This window comes from Hylaeus anthracinus, unplaced genomic scaffold (assembly GCF_026225885.1).
Source record: "Hylaeus anthracinus isolate JK02 unplaced genomic scaffold, UHH_iyHylAnth1.0_haploid 11981, whole genome shotgun sequence".
Lineage (NCBI taxonomy): Eukaryota > Metazoa > Arthropoda > Insecta > Hymenoptera > Colletidae > Hylaeus > Hylaeus anthracinus.
Genome location: NW_026534329.1, coordinates 735,003 through 760,858, shown reverse-complemented (window position 1 = coordinate 760,858; position 25,856 = coordinate 735,003). Strand labels below are relative to the sequence as shown.

At 42.5% G+C, this 25,856-nt stretch overlaps 1 protein-coding gene across 1 annotated transcript in view; it reads left to right on the top strand.

Moving 5' to 3' along the window:
• LOC128885298 (protein O-mannosyl-transferase TMTC1-like) overlaps positions 1 to 24,335 on the top strand; it is a 152,811-nt gene extending 128,476 nt beyond the window's left edge. The window contains exons 11-15 of the mRNA XM_054139278.1: positions 14,118 to 14,258; positions 15,417 to 15,616; positions 15,829 to 15,964; positions 22,318 to 22,447; positions 23,318 to 24,335. Coding sequence (XP_053995253.1) covers positions 14,118 to 14,258; positions 15,417 to 15,616; positions 15,829 to 15,964; positions 22,318 to 22,447; positions 23,318 to 23,503 — 793 coding nt within the window. The 3' untranslated portion in view covers positions 23,504 to 24,335. The remainder of the gene's footprint in view (positions 1 to 14,117; positions 14,259 to 15,416; positions 15,617 to 15,828; positions 15,965 to 22,317; positions 22,448 to 23,317) is intronic.
• The last annotated feature ends 1,521 nt before the right edge of the window (positions 24,336 to 25,856 follow it).

The following is a 25,856-nucleotide window of genomic DNA, read 5'->3' as shown; positions in this document are numbered from 1 at the left end:
CATTTATATCTTTTCCATTTCCGTAGCAGCTATACTGTCTACATTTTTAAGTTAAACAGAGTAGAGTACTACTTTCCAAGAACTCCTGAAAATTTAACCGCACGGAAAGCTGTATTTTCTGATTTTAATTAAGGCAAACTATTTTTAACGTATTCCATCCGTTGCAATATTCCCTGTACTCACCGCAAGAGGTAAGTCGAACCGTTAATCCTAATTTTCTAAATTTCTCGTCATATTCTTCAGGCAAAATAAGATAAGAATCGAGAAATACGAAAATCCATTTAAAGCAATCACAGTCCGGTCCGCGCTTCCCAGACACATACTACGCAAAGTCTGTCATTTGTCGACCCCATTCCTGTTGGAAGAATTGCTTCAATTTACCCAACATTCATCCCGTGCTTCGAAACATTTCATAGACCCCCGAGGCTTGGAGTGCTCCGTCTTGTTATTTTCATTTTCCTCGTTCGAGACCAGAAAAAAATGAGGTGTTCCGTAACCAACGGACTACGTGAAATTTCAGGACATCCCCGACCCGAGAAGAGCTGTTTCGCAACTCCTCGCGTTTTTGTTCGCAGCGCATCTCCCCCCGAGACAAGTGGGGCATTGTGTCGAGCTAATTATTTTAGACGACACCGACGGCGCAATTCCATCGACGGGGACGATAGAGTTAAAGTAGCGTCGAGTAATCTTTCCATTGCGACCCGGAATGCATGCCTTCAACAACGCTCGCCCTGTTCCCTCCGCGTCTTCGCAGAGTAGGTACAGCCAAGGCCGCGGAGAGCAAACAAAAGTGCATTAATTAGCCATAGCCTCGCTGTGCGCGAGATGAAGTGGCAACCGCCTCGTCGCTCTTCTATTTTCCTCGTTCTCCTTTCTCCTGTCTCTTTGTTTCGGGCTCTTCTGGCCCACTGTTTCTCGAGATTCTCTGGTTGGTGGCTCCCTCTTACAGAAATGACAAAGTTCATTTTTTAGATAAAAATTTTGGAGGACAGGGGCTTGCATTTGGCGAGAAAATTGTGGTAGTAAGTCTAATTTTCTTTTTTAAATCTGGTGTCACCTTCTTCTTTTTTTTTTTCTTTTCCTCTTTGGAATCATAATATTAATTGCGCTAGTCGATGAGCAGTTAGATGAAATAGTTGTGCCTTCCTATACTTTTATATCTTTCACTCCTTAGCTTCCATTGGGAATTCCTGGTCTAGTTGGCTGGCTCCGTTATTTTTTCCGCTCTTTCTTCCTTTTGTTCGGCGAGCCGCAAGCCACTTCTTACGGCTCCCTCGCTGGTAAAGGCTAATGCACCTCATTTTAAAATCGGAGTATCTTTGGCCCGGCGAGCGCGAGTCTCTCGCTTAGCTGGCCTCGAAACGGAATCGATCATCCCTGAATACTCGCGAAGAAGCGGTAGCCGGGGGCAAGAGTGAGCGCCAAGTTGAACTCTGAACGGTTTCACTTCCCTTTTCGTTTCGTAGAGTTGCGTTCAGAGGCTGTTAGTTAGTAAATTGCTGCGCATTACTTTCGTATAATTCTAGTCCATCTCGATATACGGTTCTATCGAAATAATTGGCGACACGGTATTGCAATGTTTAGACGAATGTCAACCTCGTCATCGCGCGCAACATCGAGCCAACAAATTCTTCGACGATCAGCATCCCGCTTTAATTTCCTGTGCTCTCGTCGCGCCCCGTTGACTGGATCCAATTATATTTGCATTAAATCGTCCCCGTTGGCGAATTAATGCTCTCTGCGAGCGCGAAATAAATCTCGCTTCGCGATATAAATCGGACTCGTTATTGCACAGAGGACCAAGGATTTTTACAATTATTCGCGTGACGTATGCGGCTCGTGTATTGCGTCCACTTGAGCTTTGTCGCGTCGTTTATGTAACGTTCAGACAATTGGCGTTCGAACAAATTATACGTTTCGAACCATACTCGTACGTGGCTCTGCCTGTACATATTTCACCTTACAGAGAATCGCGACGTAGAATCTTTTTAAATCTAATAAAATTTGCCATGGGTGTAATTTTCAAAATTCTGTTACTGTCTAAAACGTGATCGCAACATAGCGCAGAATCATTGCAAGTGCGGTAAAATCGACAGAATTGGTAACAACAGATTTCGTCCTTTTGTCCCCTGTAATAAACCAATCGCAACCAACCAGCCTCGTCATAATATTGCGATATTTGTTCGCGAAAACGCAATCAGTCCGGTAAACATAAGGGGAAACGTGGTCGGCTAAAAAGTAGGGACGAGGAAGAGTGGTTGGCGAGAGGGTGTAAAACCGGCAGCGGCGGGAGGGTGGTGGCAGCTGCAGCGTCGACGAACGAGTGCAGTTGGATGAAAATTGCACTTGGATGGTACACTCTCGCGCGTCCAGTTCGCTCGCCTGTAGATCTCATTTCCTAAGCTGAGTCCGTCGACTGTCCCATTCATTCCATCCGACCTTCCTTTGCCACCCTCTTTCCTCCACCGCGCAGCTTTCTCTGCTCGAGCAGTATTAGCTCTGAAAAATTGAACCTTCGGCTAACTGCCAATTTCCTCTCCTTGTTTCGTTCGGTAAATCGACGCGTTCCACTCATTCCACGTCAAATCGAGCATTTTTTTGCCCTCCATATCAATGGTTTTAGCGAAATTGTAAAATAATGATTTAACTCGCCCTAATTTTAGATGGACTGCATCGTATTTTAATTCCAACAGAGTCCCTGACATCGATAGCGGAAGTGATCGATTCGGCATAGAATGACCCGCTTGTCAGCGTGGTTTTCGACGAACTGTGCACTTCGATGCCTTGTTGCGCGTTGAAGGGTTACGTTTTGGGAGATTTGGAGTCGTTTTGGAAGTCTGTTAAATGATGGACGACGTGAACATTTGCATGGTCTAGATTAAATCTACACTTTTCTGTTATTTGTTAGTGAAAAATATATTTTCGCTGAAATTTATTCTAGCTTGAATTGGATGCGTATGTAGCGAAGAGACTAAAATCTCACTCTAAACGATTGTCACGTTTGGTGCGCGATATTTTTAAATTATAGAATAATGATTTGTTATCGTAGGTATCGCGTATCACAATCAGCGTTACCGTTTAAAAGAGTGCAGCGCTGCTCTCAATAACGAGGTAAACAGTTTCAGCAGTTTATTAATTAGAGCAGGAATAACGGCATTTCGGGAATTGTTTTAATTCTCTTGGACCATTTGACTTTATCATGCTGTCATGCTGCTAAATGTACACGAATCTAGCGCCTTTAATTTTTATTTTTAACACCCAAGCGATATTTACGCTTATTGTACCCAACGGAAATATTAGATTTATTCAACGGGAAACTTGCAAATATAAACAACTAAAAGCAAACAAAAACGACCAACCAGTAAATTAGGTCTAAATTCAGAATCAGATTCTAGTGAACATCGGATAACAAATTGGGTACCATTCGTACGAGTCACAATGTCGCTTCAACGCCGTTCGCTCTACAATTTCAAATAAACAAATTCCGTCGCGAGTGGTTCGTAAATCGTGTCAACCGTCGACGAGAAAACACGAGGCTGTAGAGCTCAGACGTATCCGTTCGACGACGTTCATCACGATTGACGTTTATCGTCGAACAGCCGCCGCCACGTTCTCCTCGTTGACGTTCCTGCGCGTACGACGAATTAGTTTTCGATCAGCCGCTCGAAATTTCCCCGAGGAGACATTCCGCAAAGTTTCCCAGGTCCAGAGGGATGGGCACACCTGGCTAAGTAATTTAAAGTAGCCCGAGATTGACCCGGCCTGTGCGCCAGTAATAATTGAGCACTGGAAGAACGCGAAGTTCTCCTAACTCAGTGATTCTTAACCCTGCGCTAAGCAGAAACGAGGAAACGTTTCGCCTAAAAAGTATTACAAATCGTCCTTCCAACCGTGTTCCAAACTCAGAAAGACGAAGAACCACTGACCTAGGCAGTGCTTGTCTCTTCCCAAGACGCTCCGTTGCGTCGCGACGCGCCGCGCTCGTCGTCTGTTATTGCGTTCGCGGAAAGAATGGGCTCGAGGTGTCTTGAGAATTGTCAGGGAAGAATGAAATAGGGGATGGACGGAGAGAAATACGTAGTCAATCGATGGAATGCCTCGTAGGATGGAGGAGAGACGCGACTCTTGTTTGCTTTTCATTCGCCCGGGAGAGCTGGCCGTTTCCTCGGGAACGGTCTACTCTTTTGCTCTTCTTTTACCTCGTTCCTTTATCTCTGTCTCAGAGCACCAGATCGCGTAGGTATGTTTCGGAGCTTACGTCCTGCTTTTTCGGGCATCTACGCAAATTTCTACGACAAGCGACATTTTACGAACGACCTCGCAGACGGACATCTTTTAAAATGTTTTTTAATTCCACCACCGACACGCTTCGATTCCATCCTGCGAGAGAGAATGAAATATTCAGCGCGGTAGAGCTTCCTTCAACGAGGAGATTGAATATTCATTATTATCGTAGGCGATGTTTTCTTGGACAATATTGACGCTTATGAGAGGAGGTAACAGTGGCATAGCGGGAGAGTAGAATAAATAATTAGCGTTTTATACCTAGACTTGTTCGAGGCGAGACTATGAAAAAATAAATGAAAATTCGATAACTCGGGAGAACGTAAGGTGAGACAAATGTGAGACAAGATAAACTCGATTCACTGCCTCTGTGTCCCTTGCCCCGAACGGGCACACTAATTACAAAGTTCAAAAATATCGACACGGTATCGACATTTCGATGAAAATCCTTTAATGGTCTTTGGCGAGTTGAAGCCACTATCGTCGAAACGTCAAATACAATTCCGCGATGAAACGTTCTACAGCAATGACTGTAATTATGAAAGTCACCAAAGTCGAATATCGGAAAAAGTTCTAGGCAATGAGTGACCCACATAAGTTGGAAATAACGTGGTACGGACTCTTCCGTTGTAGGCTTTTCCTAATATTTTTTTCGCACCCAGCAGGATGTTTTCGAATTTTGCATCCATTATCCAGTTAACCGCTGTAGGGATACCGTTTTTCGCCTAGTGCAGATACATCCGGGAAAAACCTTACAAGGCCATTACGTGGCATTATGTTTACGACGATGCATGATGCGATTGCAATTTTACGAGTGTGCGCTTTTATGTTATCCCAAGCACAGCATAAACCGAGGTGGGTCGATGTATAGTTACACAGAACCACGAGGTAAATCAAGTGCGAAGAAAATCTCCCGAATACGTTGATCCGCAATACAAATTCTCTGTCGCTGGCTGAGGATTGGTGGGAGGCTAGAGGGAAACTGGAACTCCAGCAGCGCGGGACTAATGCATCCGGTTTTATTGTTTATCGACTGGCTGACGCGCGATCGACTTAACCTTTCGGTCGTCGAAAGAGATATCCGGGACACGGCTCGCTCGCGCGTCGAAATTCGATTTTCTTATGGATGGCAAGCGGAAAGGCCTCGAAGTGCTGCTCTCACGCGAAAAACCGTACTATGTCGAGCGAAATCGAACATTTTTTTCGAATTATCGATGCGTACGCAATCGTCTAGCTTCTAACGAAGTATCGTGAAATTCTGGCAAATGGTTCGCAGAATGTAGACTTGAACGATTTTGATTAATTAATCACGCGTTATATAAAGTTGGAAACTTATAGTTTCAAAAATATCTGAGATACTAATATTGCTATATTGTCCCACCCTGTATAGCAAAGGGACAAAAATGTTGGCCTCGTGAATATACACAAGAGTATTATTAATAATAAATGCTGCCATTAAAAGAAACGAATAATAAATATTCACGTTCCGCGTTGACTCTTCTATAGTTTATTACATTTCCTGAATTTATTTTATTCTCCATGATTCTATGTATATTGTCGCTCCATTGTGTCGGATAACGAAAACAAAATTCTGTGTATAACGTCCATTAAATAGTTATTGCATATCACGAAAAAATCCACTCTGAATTAATGATATATCGAGTTTGTTTAAACCGATGAATGAGAATTTAACGCGTCAAAGAATTCGACGTGAAATACTGTAAAATATCAATCAGTGACAAACGAATATGCGAGTCACGGCATATTCAGAAATTGTATATCGTTATTTTATTTCACTATAATTCCTAACGACTGATGACTGCGCATAGAATCCCAATAATAGCGCTGTAATGGTAAGTCGGATTTGTTATATTATACGATTGACAGTCTCTTCGTCTACATCCTTTTCCATCCTCGTACCCAGCTTTGTCGCTGCCTTAACTTTACGATCCTCCGCAACCATAAACTCAGTCTATCGAAAATTACGACGGGATGTCCTGCAAGAATCGAACTACTCGGAACTGCCATCGAGCGATGTCTCGAACGCCATGAACGTTGGAAAATGTGACGCGCATTGTCCACGTTTATTTGAGATTCAAATAGAAGATATTTAATTATTAATCGGTACTAAAGTGTAGTGTATTAAGACAAGAAGAGTAGTATACAAATAGCAATTCCTGTAAGCCCACAAAACTTATAGATACACCTTCCGACAAAGGGTGACTTCTAAATCTCTAGGATTGCTTTAATAATTCACTCGGGCTGTCCTCGGCGACTAGGCGTCCCGAAATGGAGCAAACAAGCTCATCATTTTCCGAAGAAAATTACCAGACTCGACGATTTGTCACAGAGTGCAGCTCCAAGTGCAGCAGCTGAGTTCCGGCCGTCTTGATTCATATAACGAGTCATTTTTGACTGAGCGTGTAAAGCGTGTCCCGTCCTGAAATACACAAGCTGATTTACGAGCCATCATTTATCGTCCCGACAACCTCGAAATTTTCTGGATAAGAACGTCAACGAACCATTCGCGAAGCATTAAATAAGTATTAAAGGAACACGGTAACCCTTACTCAACCTCTGTGAAACGACAGCTGGAGAAAGGGGTTGGTGTAAGATCTATTCGACTAACAGACTACGCCGCGCTCTGTTGCCTTCTTATAAATGAAGCAGGTTATTTATTATCCAATAAAGAGACGCTTCTGGTAAGCAACACCCTTGCGGGTACACCATTGCACGGGTTGTATCCTCTGACGTGTATATATCGAGGTCTCCCTGTGACGCTCTCGCGACACCGGTCGGACACGTTCCATCTTTTACTCGGCCTTTCGACAGCTCGTATTCCCTGTGTCAATTAGAAGAGTCCCAGAATACCACCGGTGATCTCACGGAATTAAGTATCGTTGTAAGCGAGTACATTTTCTTGTCTTGCTAAAATTATATTAATTTTAAAAGTACGTACTCGTAGTACGTAACTCGAAGTAGACCTCATCTCAGACAACTCCACCAAGTGCTCTGGCAAGTGCAGCACGAAATGCAACGAACGCTCCATTACTATCATAAATCCCTTCTCGTACGTCTCTTTCTTTCCATCGAAATGTCAAACACACTGCAAAGTTTCCCACACCACCATCACAGGCAGTCGATCCCTCTTCCAGCAAGTTCTTATCAATCGGTTGCTTCCACGGTAGTCCTTCGTCCTAACATCGAGTGTCCCCTTGTCTGTGGTTTTAGTCGACTGGACCTAACTCTTTCCCAGTGTTAACCAATATCCACTTTTACGGCCATTTGACGGAAACCTCCAGTTTCAGGTGGGCTACTATAGATGTCAACGGCACACGGAGTTTCTGGATGGTCTAGGTTAGGATTCACTCATTCGTGGCCTGAATGTGTCCGACTCGACTTAAATTGAACGATCAGAGGAGCAACTGTGCTTTCAGCCTATACAGCTGCTGACGGGTACCCGCATCGACAGATCGGACTTAGTGTGACATTTCAATTATCTTATTCGTGCTTTCCTTTCGATAAAAGATTTGAATTCGATGTTTGAAATAGAAGATATAATATTAAAAAAAGGATGAGGATGGCAGAGAAGAGATTATTCAGAGAGAGATAATCGTCGATGTGAGAATTTTATTTAGACACAGAGAATAAGTAGAAACAACCAATGTTAATTGGCAACCATGTTGCTTGGTACGCGACGGTATACACGAGTACGTGGAACAAAAAGTTGGATCGCATGACCGAAAGAAATCTTGAGACACGCTTTAATAGCTACAATTTCTTAAATTGCCTGCGGACGATCGTATCTCGCGGAAAGATTTCGTGTCCGTGGCCTTTATCGGCGCGTGTTAAAGAAAAGGGGATGGTGAGAGGGAAGAATAAAAGGAAAAACTGGATGTGTAGTCGGAACGCTCAACAAAGCGGCTTTAATTAAAACTTTGTTTCGAGATAGCCCGAGGATATTTTCGGGCGAGCGTAAGCAGCCCGAACTTAAGATGGAAGGTCCAAGTTCTCGATGCCTCTGGTCGGATCCGAGAGGTATGAACGTTCGTTGAAAGTCGAACTGTGGCTGGCTGGTTTCTCGCACGAGAGGAAGAACACGTCAGTCATCCGTTGGAGGCAGTCCCGGAGTTTCGATAGAATTGATCGTGGACAGGTTGCCTTCTAACTGATTTAAGATATTAAAACAGAGTCGGAGTACATTGGAGTGATATGAAATTTCAAGTACAAAAATAACCAAGCATCTTATTCAACTCCTAACCATAAAATTCGAATCTTAATTTACTCTTTCAGAATCTTCCTAGAACTACAAAAGAAAAGCGGAAGTCCGTTGTTAAAGTTTCGGCTCCTCGATTTCTTGTTAGCGCGCGTGCGTTCGCGTCAACTTCCAAACGTGTTCCGTAACTGGAGTCGATTGATTTTCTCTTAACTCGATCGCAAGTTGTTCCCTCTGAGCGTGCTACGCATTTCGAGGGTCGTCCGAGACGGAGAGATCGTTATGAGAAAGTTTAATGAAGACGATAAATTAACTTCTGGAATGTTTCAAGTTGGGAGACTCGGATTCCGCGTTTTTGTTCACATTCTCCATGCTTGCATAATTCGACGTATGGGTGTACGACATATTCTACCCTTGTTCAAGCAAGGTAATGCAGCTATTTAATTATTAATTCAATGGACAGAATGCACTTTAAATTATGAATGCAAAGACACGTTTCCATTAAACAGTTTAATGTATAATTTTAATTAATTATTTTATTTTGCTTAATATTCGCTAATAAAAATACTAAACATAAACTAAGTAAAAGTTACATGTTTATATATGTATGAGTGTATATTGAATGAAATTTTTTTTCTGTATTTAATTAAATCAGTACAATAATTTAATTAAATTATCGAAACATTGAATTTACTTCATATAGAAAATTACTGGATATGTATACGATCGACGTACATTTCTACATGAAATAAAATACATGTAATTAATTATTTTACATAGAACGAATGATTGCGTAGGACGCATGAGTTGTTCTACAAATTAAAATCGGGTCAATTTGTTTGTAAGGGAAATTATTATGGCTGTGTACTGAAATAATTGGTACTGATTTAATTTGACACTATATTATTGAAGAGTGTGTTGTTATTCATCGATAATGGATTATATTAATTATTCTACGTGCATTGCGCCATAATCTATTCTCTACAAGCACCTGTTGTTGAAATATTATTTGCCAAACGACACATTTTCTGACAAAATTCGGAGCTTCGAGTAGTATATCACGTTTACAGCCAGTTAAAATTCAAAATTAATAATGTTCTTCAATTGTTTCGGTGAATTTATCCGCATAATAAGTAAAGAAAACTTGTAATAAGAGATTATTAGTAGAATGAGATTTGCAGTCGAAAAGATCGATTTGAATAGTAATATAGTACCATTCACGATAAAAAAAAAAAAGTACGTGAACAGTATTCTACTCGTTCAAAATTTTCACTTTAACGGTAACTAGTCGTCTCTAATCGAACTTATTAAGAAAGTCTCTCAGCCCCGATGTCTGTGTTCGGACGGTTCTCAAGAACTTGAGTCGCTTCTCTTCTCCAATTTTAAGCTCACTGCAAAAGTACTTGCGTTTATTTGAAATTGAGGAATCGTTTTATTAAAATTGTTTACTTCGATAGCATCGTACCGTTCCACGAGCTGAGATTCCAATTGATTTTCTTTGCAGTGTTCACTTTAATAACTCGAAGGAAACACTATATAAAGAGTATACGTCTTCCAAAAATACCATTCAGTCTGTTTTTTATTCGAAAATATTATGGGCGGTATCAAAACACCGATAGCCTAAATATCTGCGCAATCTTGATCCAAATTCCGATTTCACCGAAGGTCCACACAGCCCTCGTTCAGGATCACTGGTTTGAACAGCATTTTCGGGTCAAGAATCTCTCCATTCGTGCTTTTAATTTTTAACGTCGTACACTTTCCACGTCTCGAATGAATCGTGGATTTCTATGCGGGAATTCTCCGCCGGATTCCAATTCCTAACGCAAACCATTCCTTCCGTCAGTTTCCACCACGCGTTTCAACCACACACACGTTTGCTTAGCATTCTCAGGGATCGCGTTTTATCCTCCGGACGAGCAACGCGTTTCCGTGGAATCCTCTTTCAGAGCAAGCACGCCGAGAGAGGCGACTGCTACGAGCATTTCCTTTTTAAGACGCCCTCCCTGTCCCGGCCTAATGTGGTAAGCGCCAACTTCGTTTCGTGCTTCACGCATTGCGTCCTCAAATCCTCTTCTCGAACATTTTTTCTTTATTCCTGGCACGCGCTTGTCAAAATTTCCGTTCGAGATCGTCGAACGTTTCGCACGATCAAGGGAATCGAATAGCGAAGAAACGCTCGCGTCGCTTTGAAAATCCTCGTTGCAACGAGAGCTTGAATCTTTAGATTTAACGCGACTGCAGTATTTCACGGAAAATTGCCACTTTCATTGACGTGCCTTGAGAAAACGCGGTATCTCGGCATCGCGAATTGTTTTACATCGCTCGCGACCGGGAGAACGGTGACAGGAGTTGTAATCAGTGGTGCGCTTATCTGTCCATTTATCCTGCTACGACGTGATATCGTGGAAATTTTATCTTCAGATCAATTCAACGATAATATTAACGGGTTTCACGACTGGCCAAACTGATTCCTGCGTTATGAATCGTACCGACGCGACGTTTTAACTATGCATTTCTACATATATTTAGAACTCGTGATCGTTGAGATGAAAAAGATCGGAAAGGTAAGGAAAGACGGATCTCAATGAAATCTTAACATTCTCCACGAGGAGATCAAATAACCGAAAACTCGACGAAACTCCTATAAAATAGCTATCTCCTCGCGACGCAGTTTCATTTTTTCGCCAGACGATATATCTTTGAAACGTCGAAAATATACGTGCGCGTTCACCGTCCAAATATTTCACTGGGAATCAATATTGTTCCACGGCAACTTAAATATAGATGAAATTCTTCCAGGGATAAAAATAAGGGTAAAAAAGAGAGTGGAAGAGAGAAAATGGGGGAGGGAGACACGCGATCCATTCCGAACGCGTCGAATAAAACGGATTCGCCGCGGGAGCGTGAACATGCATCACAGACGCGATCGAATACCGTTCGGATTATACTTTTCTTTTTCTAACGCTGGCCGATCCACTCACGTCGGATTTCTTTCTGTCCCTTTTATCCGCTTTCTTCATTTTGCCGTGTAACTCTTGCGCGAATCCTATCTCCGTATTTTTCTTCGATATCGGCGCAGCGGTCCCTTATTGAGCTCTCACAGCCAACCCCAGTGGACCAGTTACACCGTTACGAAGCAACTATCCCTGGATATCCGTGTTTCCTTGAATTGTCTCAACTTTTTCTCCCTATCCCTCCCATCACTGTCTCTAATATTCTCCAGCGTTACGACGACCCGTGTGTTGCCACCCCAATGGCCTCCTTAACGGCGACTGCTACGCGATAAGACTGCACCATTCGGACCACGAGCGGTGGGCACAGATGACGTTCTTTGTATCGAAATCAAAGAACTTTTGGTGGGAACGAGGGAATCCGAACATTCTCGCCGAAAACTTGGGAAAGAATGTTTCTAGAGTGAGAGAAAAATATAGGGATTGGACCCGAGAGATTTTCTAGGTTATCGAGAAGTATTGCTTCGTTCTGTCTTTTCGAATGTTAACTTGGCGGTTTTGAATTTCTACTCAATTTAACCACGATCCGATGTATCCGAAATAATTTACATCACGGATTACGATCACGTTAATGTAAGCTCTCAGTGCTCGGATTGCTCTATTCTGGGGATGAACAGCGGATTTCGATTACGTAAACTCTGTTTCCGCGTATGAAAGCTCGACGCTGTAGTTAACTGCGTGCCGCTGAGAGGAGCCAGGTGTCGAATGGGTGCCAGTGACATTTTATTAAGTAGAGAGTTTCATGCTTAGAAGCAATTTAGGCGCACACAGCGGGCCAAAGTTTCATGTCTGTTTCTCGGTGTGCGGGGAAAATCATTCGAATCTTGGATGTCGAGAGCTGGTGATTTAAACTGGTCTCATTTTGGATACGCGTGCCTCCTGTTCGCGAGTTTCTTCCTTTTCTCATCATCAGACTGCGGACTTTGTGCACTCGCAACGTAGACTAATATGAAAAACATCCACAAAACGTACGAGACGTATGCTTGTACTTTAAAATAACTAGTACAGGAAAATGTTGCACAGAATTCTATGCAGTTCGTAAAAGGCAAAAGAAATTTACGAATAAAAGAAACATGTTGATTTTACTGTAGAATAAGTCTCAATATTCCACAAAAGGATTACGTATAAAAAAAAGTTTGTGAACCTCATTGTTTTCGCATGAATCTCCACTTTCAACCGAACGACTGTCAAATATTCGAACGTTTCCATCACTTTTTTAATTAATTCGGTTGTTAATGTTAAATACGTACGTATTTTGATACAGTTTGTTTTCTCATAATTAACAGTCTCTTAAAATTGGAGCTATCGTTTCTCAGCTACGATCACAGAGCTGAACAATTTTTAGCAGCAGATATTTTCTCTGCTTTTTGTTACCGCGATACAGTAAAGTTTAATTCACTTGCTTGAATGTACCCACGCTGAAAAATCAAGTATCCAGAGTAATGTCGGTTCTCCGTGGAAATATAATATTGCCCTTTAATTCTTACGCGATGTTACTTCAAATTTCACAGCTTCGAAGAATCACTGTCAGAATATATTATACATTCCCTGCCAGAAGTTAGGAAACTTTTGTCAGAACGCGTTCCCGGTAGTAATATATTTTCGCTAACTACGTTACTTTCTAGATTGGCTTGGGAAAGCGGCAAGGATAACGAAATTAACTGACGGTATAAACGTCGTTTTAGATTTTACCAAGGAAACCCTACTACACAAAAAGAACTAACCCTTCCAGCCCTATCAAATAAAAGAAGAAGCTCCATACGGAATGTAATCCGAGACAAGGAGCGCGAGAACGCTATTTGGCTCGAAGGATTTAGCTAATTTACCAGTTCTTCCCGCGTTCACGTTTTATTTGTCCAGGGGTGACGCGTGTACGTACGTAATCCTTAAATCCTTGTCCACGCAGTTGCAACGAAACCGCATTCGCCGCCGTGCTTTGTCACTGTCACGTGATTCATAGTCCGTTGGCCTAGCCCGTAGTTTTCCCTTTTTCGACGTAGAAACTGGAACAATTTCGCTCACCGCGTGGCGCAGCTGAAAACTACGCCGGTGGACGAGCGGCTGACCCCTTATTGACCCTGGACGATGTTCGCGGCTCGTTAACCATTCGTACCTTTGCGAGTTTTCGCGCTACCGCGTTAATTAACTCACTACCGTGCTCCCTGTTCCGAAGATACTGTTTTGATGTTATTAACAAATTATCCGCTCAAACGATGGCTGAATCGTTCTGCGACGACGAATATTATTCGATTGTTAAGGATACATTTTTACGTGATTAAAGTACTTGACTCATATGTCTACTCGATATACCGATGTCATATGTGATGTTCAACGTATTTGTCGTGTAAAATAAATATGCACGCGGTATAAAGGCTAGTTGAAGCCATATTTATTCATTAATCCAACATCAAGTTAACACAAATAGAGATCGTTACTCGTATTTTGTTTCTTCCGTTAATGAAATCGATTTCAAATTATTATCAGCCCGCGTACATTGTGTTGCGGTGAAACGAAATAACCTTCACGATTAATTGTACGATAATGCGTCTAGTTTCTCGGATCATTAATCACTTTGTAAATAAGCCGCGTTTATTTGATTACAGGCTGTGGCCGGCGTACGCCAGTGCCCATAATAACCTCGGTACACTCACTGTGGGCGATCAAGCGGAGCAACATTTTTTGGCAGCGATAAACGCTCAGCCGGGACACGTGAACGCTCACTATAATCTTGGTCAACTTTACAGGTTGGTAAAATTAATTAATCCAATTATTCGAAGGGAATATTTGTGATCGACGAAAGCATCAATTCTTTTATGGAAATTACCATCCGAATTCCCGCATTTTTCAGAAAATACTGTTCTGCTATTCTCTAATGCATTCGAATCCGTTGCCTTATTTTACTTCTCATGGTCGGAATAATTTATTCACACAGAAAAAAACAAAAGTAACTTGACACACGGTGAACAGCTTTGAAATTAAGGATTATTCTTGTTCCACCGACAACGAATACCCCGAGGTCTAATGGAGTTCCTCATCACGTAGAATAAACGGAGTTGAAGGAAGAATCTCGAATTCCGACGTGTTCTATTTTATTAATGGCATATCGAAGTAGAATCGAACAGCGTGCTTCGCGATAAATTAATCGTGGCAAGGTAATTCTAGCGGCGTGGTCAAAATCAAACTTTAATTAACGCCTCCTGCTTGATAAATTAAAATTTAATTGACAAAAGGAACGAAGCCTGCGCAAGCCAACCACCGCCACCCTTTAGCTGCCGTGTAGAATTTTCATTTCGTTAGATATGGACCGTGGGAAAACAGTGGTCATCAATTTTTTAGCTTCCTTTTGCTGATAAAATGCTCCGCGAAGTCTGTTTATAGTTATTCCTACATATTTTTCTGAAAATTTATTTTCTTTAAAAAATCATTCCGAAACACATTTCATTTGTAGCACCATTTGCGTTGGCATCCATCAAACTATTTTTCGAATATTCAGTTAACATCAGTGTAGTAGAATTATCGATGCGAACAGATACATTTCGCGGTACGATGAAACGCACGGGAAACAAGGCGGTCTATACACGACCGCATATCGTGCATGGCAAGCAAGTATGCGTATTCATATCTTGATCGTGATCATGCACCACTTTACGAGTCCGATTGTAATATTCAATTGAAATGGTCTATCGTTCGTGCAAACGCTGCCAAACGCGCAGATATGTAATTTTTAACGAAGCATTGTGTGGAATATATGTAGTGGGAATTCAATTGCAAAGCAGTCACCGTGTCTTCTTGTTTCCCCTCTTCGTTCCCGAGATAAACCCACTGATACCAAGAATATTGAGAATAACTTTTATATTATATATCGACCTACTAATACATTGCGTTGCAAATTGTTTTTTCAGAAAAACGAACAGAACAGAGGAGTGCATACGAATGTTGCAAAAATGCGTGTCCCTCGACCCAGCGTACACCCCAGCGTACTTAGTTTTGGCAAGATTAGCAACGGGTCCAGCGGCGGGGGTACTTCTCAGACACGTCGTTCGATTGCAACCTCGAAGTCCCGACCATCTCGCCGAATATGCTTCTTGGTTGTACCAAAACGGTAAGCGACTCCGGTAAAACGGCTAAATTGCTTTCAAAGGACAAATCCGTGAGTTCCCATTACGTTGGTTCGAAGTATCTGATAAGTAGTTTAAAGTAGCCAAACAAGGCCATAATTTCGTCGCGAAACAACACACGGGAAACTCCATAACGCAACACACGTGGCACTCCCTCGGCTTTGTACTCGCGCCAAATCGTTCTTCGTCTCTTCAGGCAAATGGCTACCCTCTCTCAAGTACTATCTCAAAGCCATGGAAGTCTCGCCCTCGCATAGATCGTCATTATTGGGCACAGTCAGGATCCTAAGGTCGCGGGGTCAATTGCCGAGGGTACACCAACTCATTACCAGGTGAGAAAATGAGCAATTAGTATAGAAATTTTTGCAACAAGATCTAATTCAAATTTTTGATATATTTCCGAATGGAAGGTCAACACCTTACTCGTTACATATATCGTACAATATGGAATGCACAATATAACGCTAGCCTGAAATGGTGTTACAAAATTTACTAGTTTATTTTAATCTATAAGAATTGAGAAAAGTTGGAAAATAATAGACCAAATGAACCGAAGTTTGAGAAACACTGGATTATAGGATATTCCGGGAGAAGCAGTGAGTTCACCCTTGCGTACCCGCCCGGGTTGTGTCCTTCCATCCCTTTAACCTTCTTTTTTCCTCGAGTCTCGCGCACTGTAATCCTCTCGCGCCCCCGCGGCGCAAATAGCGTCTATAAAACAGCGATGGTAAATTTGCCAGCGACGATGCGCGTTGTTTTTGCAACTCTCGGCTGGGAGTCGCATGCTCGACGCCACCATGGAATCAATTCTTTCTTTGCCCCAGCGAAATTATAGTTTGATTCCGCGATCGATATGCCTAGCGCCACGGAGCAATTTTCGTTCGAGCATAATACCTTCATATTTCAATCCGAGGCTTCGTTATGGAAATATAAACAATTGTTAGTAAAAATGTCGGATACATTTGGGAGATGAATACCCCGTGGTAATACGAATCGAAAAGTCCTGTTCTATTTTTCAATCCGACTGTTCGTTTCGGAGATATTCGCAGTTAAAGTTTGTTACGTGAGCGAACTGCAAGAACCACGTGGAGTGCGCGCGAGCGCATGTAGCACGTACGGAGCGCGCGCGCGCGCAGCCGAAAAGTAAACAACCCCGACTCCGAACGGGCCGCGTCGAGAGTCCCAATGGTGAATCGGATCGGAAAACGATACAGAACTTTTCGATTCCTATGGACACGAGCTATTAATCTTGAGAGGTTTCACATTTTTTCTATTACTTTATAAACTAAAATTAAAGGGAATTCCTTATTTATCCAAGGGTATTCTATCCAAGATGGTCACGACTTCAAAGCAATCGATACCGATCATTTAACCATCTACAAGTTGCTACCCTACTATTTAGAACTGGAACGCGCGTGCAGTTTTGCAGTCGATGGCGTGACCAAACGGGCAGTCAGAGGACAGGTCTCGAAGCGAATAGAAGGGAGGGAGGGTTGTATTTCGGAGAAACAAAGCGGAAAGTGATGGCGCAATGCGAGAGTGTAGAGGGTGAAAGCACCGCGTGGATGATTTCAATATACGCGGTTTTGACAGATGCGCCGCAGCGTGCAGATTTTAAATGCAAATACGAATCTCTCATGCAAACCGCAATCGGTATGAGGAACGGTATGGTCGTAGATGGCAGAGGGTGTCGAAGGGGTGCGAAACGCTAGCGTTTCTGCGGACTAGCGAAAGTGCACGACTGAAATATCGGCTTTGCAAGCACCTCGTACATGCATGCGTATTTGTGTACGTGTGTTTTCGTGGAGGCGGTGAACGGTGTAATTACAATAGTGTGTCTCTTTGTTTTCTGTCGTTAGAAGTCTGTATTAGAGGGGACGTCGCGTGTAGGGCCCGTCGAGTTGACAGTTAAAAGTTCGTTACGAGATCTTTTTCATTTGCATCGGTTTAACTGTCGTGCACGTGAAACGAACGAGGGTTGCAGATTTGTTTACCTGAATTGGTAATTTGGCGTCTCTGTCGAGAAATTAACCTTTGTTTGTAACGTTATGTAGAATTTAAAATGGTAATTGGAGCCACTTAGTACCCAAATACTCGGTGAATGTTAGTCTCGGGTTCGTCAAAACACAGGAATTAATTATTCATCTCGGCTTCGTCCATTTAAGAATAGCCAGGCACAATCATCGAGCAGTATCTGCGCGCGCGCAACGTGTAGCTGCAATAACAATAAAATAGCCTAAACCATCGCGTTTATTTATTCGCACGGTATCCACGCCCCAGAAAATATTGATCCGCCGTTTAAGTGGATTGTGCTTATAGGACGGCCTCACACACCGACGCGCTTGTAAATAAACCATAAAGCGATAAATTTGTCAAATCTTACACCACATTTTCGACCGTTTCATTGTTCATCCCTTCGGTACGTTCGACTTATGAATTATTCAGGGCTATGAATTATTCAACAGAAGAACTGCAGAACTGGCCAACGTTTAACCATGAGCTCTCCGTTGTATAGTATATAATACAAATCATCGCACGCGTGAATCGCGCAATAGTGGTTTCGAAAAATGATTTTCCAAGCACTTTGTTTGGAGGATATTTCCACTACTTTGGCATCCCAACTGACTTTCACCATTTCAAAATAATGGTTGAAATATCAAGCAAGAAAATGAATGTTATCAAATGTTTTCGTTTGTTACCAACAACGTTTGTTTAATTTCGTGCGACTGCAACGTGTGTGCAACCGTAGGAATAACATTGATAAAATATTGTTCGGGTAAATGTAATGAAAAATGTACGCTGTTGGGCGAAATGAATAATTTTCCAACTCTGAAACATTTGTCGTGTTACGAGTAGCACAAAACCGCACGAGTTGTTACAAACTACGCGCGCTGACAGGATTTTTACAGTTTATTTACTTCAGACCAGCTTAAGTCGCAACAGGTTCATCCCACTTTGTAGTGGTTGCACGGATGTCAGATTAATTTCTCATAAATTGCTAATGGTTTTTGTCAAATAGTTCTACAATCTATTTTCGCTTCGAACTCTCTGTTTCAAAATCGAGCTACAGTAATAGATAGTTAATTTATCAGCCTACTGCTACACAGGAAACAAAAACGAATTTGGAGCAAAATTGTTCATATATTTGTCCTATTTTTATTGTCGGTAAACGATGCTTGTACGTACTTTATTATAATGAAAATTTGAACGGTCAATTTTACCATCCACTGTAGAAGCCACGTCCACCAAAAGCATTATCAAAATCTATTATAGTTGATGTTATTTAAATACGCGATCAGAAGCGCTCGCTTTCAATCAGAAGCGTTTTCCACGTTGGACTAATGCGTTACGGAGAATAAAATTACATAATATAGGAACAGACCTGGAGCACTGGCTCTCGCATTATCCGCGCTCGCGAGCACTGGAAATGGTTTCGCCGTCGCTGGGAGAATTATCGGGCATTAGTGTCTTCCATTCGATGTGTTTTCATTCGCTTTGAAAAATCGACAGAGCACACACCGTCAGCCGGCATTCCCATTTTCGGCACAAAAGTCCGCGCAGCATGCAAAAATGCTGCGGATTTCTGCAGCAAAAGTATTGGATAACATTCGCGTTTTCCACACCGTGTAAACAGTATCCCTTTTTCCGCTTTCCCAAAAAAATGTGCATCGCTGTCGCCCCGACAAACTCGACAATGGCCTCCAACGTGTGAAAAACACGTTGTTATGCAACGAAAATCGTCGATAACCTTTATTTTCTCGTTGTTGCTCACAAAGTGTGACGTATCGGTGTAACACTTTTTCAATTCACGTGAAAATATGGTAGTCTAGAATTGATCTGGTAGGAAGCATACTTCAACTAACGGTATCGACATTCACGCGGAGTAACGGATAAAAAAGTACTTACTGGCAAGTTATCGGCGCACTCCTCTTTTTCAGAAAAGTTTAAAAGATGTTTTTAATGGAAACAGATGGCTCCCAGTCGAGAGGCATTTTGTCGTAGATCACCCGTAGACTCATCTACAAGGGATTTAGCATCCTATTGCCTCGTAAACTATGACTTTTACATCGATGCCAACTGTTTTCTTCAGGGATACTACCACACGCCTAATTTGAATCTTTTATTATCCTAAACGTAAAAGTCATTGAGAGTGTCGTAGAGTCATCTAATACCAAACAAAGATACTCATCTAAATTTTCCTTGTGTGCCTATGTAACGTTAATATCGACGATGGAGTTTCAGCGAATAACCGCACAATTAATAACCAAGATAAGAGATACCAAGTAGAACATTATCCGGAAGCCGAATGTAAATTCTAGCTGACATATTCTACCGCGACATACGACATCCACTTTACGTTCCATCTTTCTCGAATAAATTCCGAGAAAAGCCACTGCGCCATGAGGAGAGGATGATTCCATAGGCAACGATAACGTCGTCACCGTTCCGTTAAGCGCTCGTCGAGCTGATAAATCGGGAATTTACTGACGTTACCTCCGTTTCTGTATTTTCTACTCGTCGAGTCGGGGAATTGCGCGTGCATCTGTCCGAGTGGTAACATTTTTTCGAAAAACATATATTTGTGCAAGACCATACTTTACCCAAGTAGAGACAGACAATCTCTATCAAAAAATAGCCTTGTCCGTAGAATTAGACGTAAAGTGGAAGCACATTTAGAGGCTTCCTTGTTATCGAAGCCGGTTCTAGAACGCGTAATAAACGAACTTCCTCTGCCTCCATATCTATCTGTATCTCTCAGGTACCCAGTCAGGCTATACGACCGAGGCAACCTTTATCTATCCAGCCAAATGGGGATTTTATAATTCATGGAGTACACCGAGTTTCATTCGGTCTATCCGTGTGCTAGCAAATGGCCGATATCGTCGTGGCTACCCGCGCGTTGCCACTTCGTTATGACCGTCGACGTCGTTCGATTCAAGGATATTTCGCTCGAACGCGATCAGGGAACCCCCGCGCCCTTCTCATTTCTCTTGTGCGCGTTGACGATGTTTAATTACCAGTTCGAAGCTCGGACGTTCTGTCGAGAGAGGCGAAAGGCCGTCGGTAATACTCGAGGTGCGAAGGTGGGTTTCCATTTCGCTGTTCGGAACGGATAGAACACACCGCGCGGAATGGGGCAGCGAGCATTGTTCGACGAAACAATTCGGTTTCTGGTTAGCGGACGGGGCGACATTGTTCCGATGGCGGATTAGTGCGAATTGCGGCGACAGGGTATTTTACAGCCGCGCCAGTCTTTTCAGGTAAATTGTTTTAGGAGAGTTTTATTCCTACACTTTATACGAATCGACTTGTGTCGTTTCGATTGGTAACGGTATTGGTAGCGGGATGAATAAAAAGAAGTTTTTATCTGCGTAGATGATAAAAAGTAGTATGAAAAGTGAACTGTGATTAATTCAAACTCGAATTCTGTCTTTCGCGAGGTGTTCGTTTAGAAAACTATTAAAAATGAAGGTAGTTTCAAATGTTTTAACGACAGAAACAAAGGAAAGGTATAAAAATCAGACAAAATTTTGGAATCGAGGAAAACAGAAAATAGAGGTAGCCGATCGCAACCTGGTAAACGAGCAACGCAATCGATAACGCGACGTGGAAACTGAACGCCGTCGGTGCCTCGAATATAGCGTAACTATTCTCGGATAAATGCAACGACCTTGATAACGATCAGGATTATTCAGCTGACCGAATGCGTCACAGAGGCGACGCAAACGATGGATTCGCTGCAGCGACGCGAGACTCGTTCGACCAGAAATGAAAGAGCAACTTTGTATGACTGGAATGAAGCGATGCACAGTGGAACGAAATCCCCAAATTTTAAATTATCGAGATCTCAGACCACGATTCCATACTCTCTATTTCATTAAATTCTTGTAAAGTAACATGAAATGCTAACGCTGAAGAATGTCAGAATACTGTATATCTAACGCCGTCGGGTTAATGTTGCGACTCGAGTGTGTGACATGATAAAGGATAGCGCGCATCCTCCGTGGAACTCGGCTATTGACTCCTGATATTCACCCTCTTTTCCGCCTCGTAAACACGCCGTTCGTTCGTTGAAAAAAAAGTGCCCCAGAAAATGAACTGCGTCCGGAACTGACGCGTGAAAAGAGTATGTCATTTACGAATTTATTTTATCGAGAGGATGTGAACGGTTCCCGAGTGGCGCTGCCAGAAACCCCGTCACCGTGAATGCGAACATGACTCGCGCGAACGTCTGGCAATTTATTTCCGCGCGTACGTTAAACGCGTGTCTCCCTTTCTTGGCGTTGAACGCGATTCGCGCTGTGATATTCTCGAGAGTGAAAAATGCCCTTCCAGATAACGGGGAGAGTTGTTTATTTCTCCGTATCCAACTTCGAAGATGCGATTACATTATGGCTCGAATAACAGGGTGAGTTTTACCACCGACAAGCGAAAAGAAGTACTTGTAAGAATAAATTAAGAGGGTTGAATTATACAGGCGAAAAAAAAGAATGTTTGTACAGTAAGATGAAGTTTACCACAGAGATAAAATTGAATAAATAACAATTGCAACCTATTCAATTCCAGCTGCAGAACGTTCAGATACGAATATGTTGAACGCATTCGTTTCTACACGAATAATTTAAAATGGACGTTCGGAATATTTTGAAATAAATATGTTCTCTCTGTTTACATTTACGTTCAGGTGGCACTTGATGTTACGAGCGAAACGGGGTGGTCTCATATATCGCGGCGATCTTTACATACGCGCGTGGCAGCTACAAAGCGAGTCTCGTCAACGAGCCCACCAACATCAGGGGAATCTCTGCCTATCGGTGAGTAATTGCAGTCCCTTTTATTTCGTTTTCCATACTTGCAATTAATTTAAAATTAAATATTAAAATCGCGCATCTCCTTCTATAAAATAATATAATATAATTATCACGTTCCATTAAGTTCCCAAGGCACTCAAGGTTAATTGTACTTTGCAACCCTTTTACTCTCATCTCGACTATTCAATATTTCCGTCATTTCTTTCACGGCGTTTGGTTCATTTTATCTTTAATACTTCCCCTGTCGGAGACACCGCGATAAAAGTAATTGAACAAATTAGTCGAGTTACAGAGGAACTCCCGATACTACGAACCGGTGTAGTTCCATTCCGCTAGCCTCTTAAACTCTTTCGGAGATTAATTGAGATTCCTCGGTCACGTCGTATCGGTATAATTCTAATTAAATAGATTTGCCTTCTCTCGATCTCGTTCCTGTTCCCTCGTTCCCTATTCACCCAGCGTTCGTGCGGCACGATTCGTTCCAGTCGTTAAAGATTCAGCTCGTAAAAACTCGACTATTTTCGTTCGCGATGGCTACTCCCTCCGTCCTCAGCGACCTTTTACTTGTTTTTTAACAGTTCTCCCTATCGGTTATTGCTAATGTTATTCGACGAAGCACCGTGTCAGGTAATACATACAAAATACGCGAAATTGGAATAATAGAAATACGCGAGGTTTTCCTGTTTATATTGTCATTGGAGCAAGTCTAAAAAGTATGGAATGTTGGCTAGCAAACTTATCTGGAACCTGGAATTAGCCGTAGAATCCTACGGTGGGTGTCGACGGGACACGGATTCACTCCTCGATGCTTGTTACGACGTGTACGGGAACGTCAGGACGTCCCCCTCAAACGTGTCGAATTGTCTGTTGTAGGAGGGCGGTTGTTTGACACCGCGTGTCGCCAGCGTGTCGGTGCAGCTCGAGCAGGACAGCAACAAGTCGGAACAGCTGGAGCGGTCGCCGCGCTGTAACGTACGTACCTGTAGACAGCCGCGAAAGGGAAAAGCGCGCGTGACAGCGCCGGCTCTCCTCGTCCAGAACTTCCTGGAAACCCTTTAGCTCCCGCGAACCTTCGAGTAACTCGCCCGTTCTCGCTTCATCTCTCAACGAGAACATGAACCACGCGAGACACGCGACGATAGAGCGAGGCTTCAAGCGTCCAAGTCTCGAAGCTCTCGTAGAGATCGATTTGCGTGCCGGAGGCCTCAGACCTTGGCTGATCTCGTAACACGAATCCAGGGAAGCTATAGAAAGAACGGGTGTCTGGGTCGCGTCACCGGTTCCTCGTGTGATATAGGTATACCTGTTTAGTGTTTTCGAACGATGAAAAGCGAGAGAGAAGAGGGAAGGAATGCGACCGAGCCGGATTTCGACTCCTCCTTTCAGCCTTCCGTATGGACGTCTGGTTTGGAATGCTCGGTCGCCGCGAATTGGTAAGCTGTTAACATTCAAAATTGTCAAAGGTGTAACACGGTCGGCTGGCCCTATCGGAGGGTTAAGGCTTGATAGCGGGTGCTGGGATGCTGGGTGGATCCACGGGACGTCCACTCGAACAGTCGCGTTCCCGTCGAGGAGGACCAAGCGAGGCTGTACTTTGATCGGTTTTCGGTGTAACCCAAACGGGAGTGGGACACAACTAAACGCAAATTTGAAACGAAAATTGAACTAGGTTTTTAGAAATGTAAACGTCTTACGAGTCACGTGAATAATCTCCAGACAGACGTCTCACTGCTGTAATATGCCTAATATGTATTACGCGAAGAAACTCCAATGACCGACAAATTTGTTGCAATCTTTAAACGTTGTTCGAAAATTGAATTCGAAAGGTATCGTACTCTGTTAGAAATAGATACATGTCATTACCATTCGTAACCGAAAAAGTACGAACGTTACTCGTTACTAAAAAATAGTTGAATGTGTTTGCCGCTGTATTTATTTTTGAACAAATCAGCTCTGAGTGTTCGTATCATTTGTTTGAAATGTTATTCACTTTTCAAATACTTATTTAAATGGTAAATAATAAAAGATGGTGCAGGTAATACACGTGTTTTAATGGGCATTTGCGCCATTCATTGGAATAGCAAGAATGTGTTTTCGATCGCGAACTGCGTTACAGTTGTGAGACATCAGCCTTACGCGGACTCCAACAGACAACGATCGGCGTTGCTAATGTATTTACTATCAATAATGTCGAGATGTTTCTATAAATATTCAGTGTACTTCGAGTGTGCTTTCGACGTTTTCAGAGAAACATTGCTCGTTGTGACGGTGCCCACTGGTGTGTTTTTTCCATGTACAGTACTACCCGGACAAAAGAGACAAAGATGATTCTTTCGCGTATAACCGGGATCGCGTATTCGCACATAGTCGAGCATCACTGTGTTTTTCTTTCATCTTTCGTTCCTATGAGACAGAAGTACGCGTTTTTCGCGAAGGACCGCGAGGGGAAGCCCGCGACGATGATATGTAAATATACACATACACGCGTTATTTTTTTCGTCGACACGCGTGGTTTCAATCGTTTCCCTTGGATCTTAGCGCGTTTGTCTCTCATTGCAAGACACGTATACTGAGAAACTAGAACGATTGCCCCTAGATGGTGATCAGAATTTGTCGAAATAATTATTTTACTATCGATCAAGATTTGTTATTAAATCCGAGTCTTTCGGTATGAAGATTCGAAATGCAAGTTTATTTAGTATCGAGACAACTCTTTTGTCTGTTATTAATATAGGTGCCGAAGATCAGAAGAAAGAACGAAATCTCGAGGTTTCTTCTATTCATCCAAGATTTACCGTTCAAGGTTTCTAGCTTCCTTTTGATCTCGGATATCCGTGTCAATAACAAACAAAAAGATTGCTCGATTACGAAATAAACTTGGAGAGATAATCAGTCGTAAACTGCCTTTATACGTTTAATGTATTTTTTTTCATTCCTTGATTGAGATTTGAATGTTTAAATTGACATCATCAGGTGCAATCTTTACAGTTTTGTGCAGTAGTTGTACGCACGTAACTACACGGTGCCAATCTTAGAGTAATGAACGTAACCGCCGATTCTCCGGCGTTTGGGTATGGCTTTTTGTAATTGAAGGTAAGGTAATGTTCGTTGATAACGAAACAGAATATGTACGAATAACGTAATTCTTCGATGAGCTTTGTTCGGCAATGTTTCCGGAGTCGTTTGAAGCGCGATTTACGATCCATCCGGTATCATAACAAACGACACGATTAAATGGAACGTTTGCATTTTTCCGGTTCTGTTGCGTTTTGGTAATTTATCTGCTAACTTTCCGCTCCTCGAAATAACTCCTCTTCTAGCCGATGAGCGTTGAATGCCTTTTATAGTCGAAGTTTCACAACTAGCGGATAATTGCTACCAATTTATGCCCACGGCGAGAAAACAATGCACA